General features: G+C 40.9%; 1 protein-coding gene across 1 annotated transcript; it reads right to left on the minus strand.

Moving 5' to 3' along the window:
- Positions 1-1542: 1542 nt before the first annotated feature.
- LOC124959034 (olfactory receptor 4D11) lies at positions 1543-2508 on the minus strand. The gene has a single exon (XM_047517689.1). It carries the CDS (start codon positions 2506-2508, stop codon positions 1543-1545), a length of 966 nt encoding a protein of 321 aa, XP_047373645.1.
- Between the last annotated feature and the right edge of the window lie 604 nt (positions 2509-3112).

The raw sequence follows: 3112 nt of genomic DNA on the forward strand, positions 1-3112 counted from the left end.
TGTTGCTCAGAGGCTCCATGAAGGTTTGTGGGGCCACACCAGGGCCAAGGAGGAACACAAGTAATGAGTTCTACAGCACCCTATGCTTTGCTAACTTTCCTTGGGTCTACTGTCCTGTCTTCTTGGTCTTATTCCTTACAACTGCTCTCAAAGCCAGGGTTTATCTTTGATTCATTGTTTCCTTTGCATCTGAAACTGTCCTGTGCTATCTCTCTCTTTAGATTCAGGGTGGCTTTGAGCTTTAATAAATAACAAGCAAACCTATTGTCATGCTTTAATGATAGGAAGCTAGAAATTTTAAGATGATAGATGTTTTGAATTCATTGTACATGCCCATGTTTTCTACTCCCTCACTTTTTAAAAAGAATGAGTGTGGGTCATATAGGGGACAGAAGAGTGGGGTAAAGCAATCAGGGGATATTAATAGTGACATTCACCTTTCACTAAGCATTTGCTATCTGCCAGATAGTTTATGTTTCATATATACTATGCTGTTTTAACTTAGCTCTGTGAGATGGATATTTTAAGGACCTTTGTATAAATGAATCATGAAGAGAGATGAAATGATTTGCTCAAGGTCTTACAGCTGATGGGAGACAGAGAGAGATTTGGATCCAGGTCTGTATAACTCTGAAGGTAGAGCTTTCAACTGCCAGTCTTTGCCACTTTCAGTAGCAAATAACACTAGACTTTAGGACCTATTCACAGATACCAACATTTGAAAAATAGACTGCTCAGAGTATTGTCTTTTTTAACATTTCTACTTTTTCTCCAGTGGGAAGAAATGTGAATGGTGAAGCTGAATTGAGATGGACCCTAATAAGGCTGCAGATCAGTACTTGGATAGTAAAGACAGAATGCACCATGGGTAGGGTCTTTGGGGTTTCTGCCTTAGTTTAAACTTATCACAATAAAGTGCATCAGGCATGTCTCTTCTGTGTTAAGACAAATCTCTTTAGCCATTATGATAAATCCTCCCAAGCTTCTTCATTCTTGATAGGAATCTAGGAAGGCAATGTTATGTTCTGGAGAGTTTAACTAAGGAGAGACAAATTTGTCAATCTGTGATAGGCCATTCATACCCATATATGTGTAGTTCAGAGATGCTAATCATGAGTCCTGCTACAACATGATCACAGCTTGATACAGACAGATCCAATAGTGTAAGAAATGACATTCATGTGGTATGAGACAATGACATCTCTGTAATTAACTTGATTTAAGGTCTTGAACGAATCACCTTTTCTATCTGGGCTTTTATTACTTTATCTTCTGAAGAAGGAGTTGAACTAGATCATGCAGTCGTTTTGATTGACATATTGTTACTTTGACTTTGATTGGAAATATATTAATCAGCTCAATCCTTTAACACTAGTAACTTAATGCTGAACAGAAGCTTGGGTTGTTACCAATTAATTTAAACAGGAAAATAAATGGCTACCTAGAATGGTAGCTGGTTAGTTGGGTGTGCATTTGCACATCCAAATCCATGGAAAACACAAGGAAAGGACTCCTTGGTGATAAAGAGTTGGGATTCTTCTTCTACTCCCCTCTTTCTGAAGGCAGGAGTCTTCTCTTCAGTCTCCTCATGGCTGACTTCATCTCATGGTTCCTCAGAGTGTAGATCAAGGGGTTCAGCAGAGGGGAGATGACAGTGAAGATGACAGAGATGGCCTTATCCGTGGGGAGGGCAGTGAAGGGCCGGGCGTAGACATAGATGCAGGGCACAAAATGCAGGGTCACCACGGTGATGTGGGAGGTGCAGGTGGAGATGGCCTTCCTCCTGCCCTCCCCTGCCTGGGACCTCAGCATGATCAGGATGACTGTGTAGGACACAAACAGGAAGATAAACCACAGGGTAGTGACCAGGCCATTGTTGGAAATCATCAGGAGCTCCAGAGTGAAGGTATCCTTGCAGGCGAGTTTCAGGACCTGGGGGACATCACAGTAGAAGGTGTCAAGGACATTGGGTCCACAAAAGGGGAGCGGGAGCAAGAGGGAGATCTGCACGATGGAGTGGACGAAGCCCCCCACCCAGGAGGCCACAATGAGGGCAGTGCATCTCTCCCTACTCATGATGGTCACGTAGTGCAGGGGCTTGGAGATGGCCACGTAGCGATCAAACGCCATGACAGAGAGAGAGAAGATGTCTGCCCCACCAAGGAGGTGGAAGAAGAACATCTGTGTCATGCAGCCTACATAGGAAATGGTCTTCTTCCTTGACAGAAGGTCCACCAAGACCTTAGGCGCAGTGATGGAGGAGAAGCAGATATCAAGGATGGCTAGGTTGCGGAGCAGCAAGTACATGGGGGTGTGAAGGCGAGACTCACAGGACACAGTGACCATGATAAGGAGGTTTCCCAGCAGAGTTGTCATATACACAAAGCACAGAATAATAAATAAGACCACACTCAGGTCTTGGGACTGAGTAAGACCCAGAAATACAAATTCTTCTACTTTGGTGTCATTCCTAACTCCATTGAATTGTGTTTCCTCTTCCTTGTACATCTTGGAAAAAATTGAGAGTGTTATTTAGAAGGTGTTTATTTTCCCTTATTAGATGCAGGTCCATTGCCACATGGATTGCTATCTCAGGGTAACTGCTGATGTTTCCAAAATGACAAGACATCTTATTACCCAAGCATGCACTTGATTATTTTTTTCTTCTGTAAATGACAATTATTTTAGAAAATGTATAAAGATAATGTTCTAAGTATATAAGTTCTAAGTATTAAGAAGAGGTGGATGCTAAATATTCAGAAAAGGACTATTTGTGACATGAGAGATAGAAGCTGGAGTTAGTTTTTTTTTTTTTTTAAACATGGTATGACTAAACACTTTGTTTCATAGGCATTTTTCCCCCCAAATGGATACCCCATTTAAATAATTTTAAGGATACTTATCTGCAAAATGATGCTCTTTGTATTAAATTCTGCAGAAACATTGCCCTTTTTTAATTGCAAGTTTCATTCCATGAAAAATTAGAAAGTTTTAAAAGACATGAAATTTTCTTCTATTACTCATTTTTCCTTAAAGGGAACTCATTGGTTTTACCTTTCCTTTAACGTACTTTAAGTACCAACACTTTTGCAAAGTGAAAAGATCTTTCGCT

Source organism: Sciurus carolinensis, chromosome 11 (assembly GCF_902686445.1).
Source record: "Sciurus carolinensis chromosome 11, mSciCar1.2, whole genome shotgun sequence".
NCBI classification, from domain to species: domain Eukaryota; kingdom Metazoa; phylum Chordata; class Mammalia; order Rodentia; family Sciuridae; genus Sciurus; species Sciurus carolinensis.

Coding starts and splice junctions, on each gene's coding strand:
- LOC124959034 (XM_047517689.1), bottom strand. CDS start 2,508: ATGTACAAGGAAGAGGAAACACAATTCAATGGAGTTAGGAATGACACC.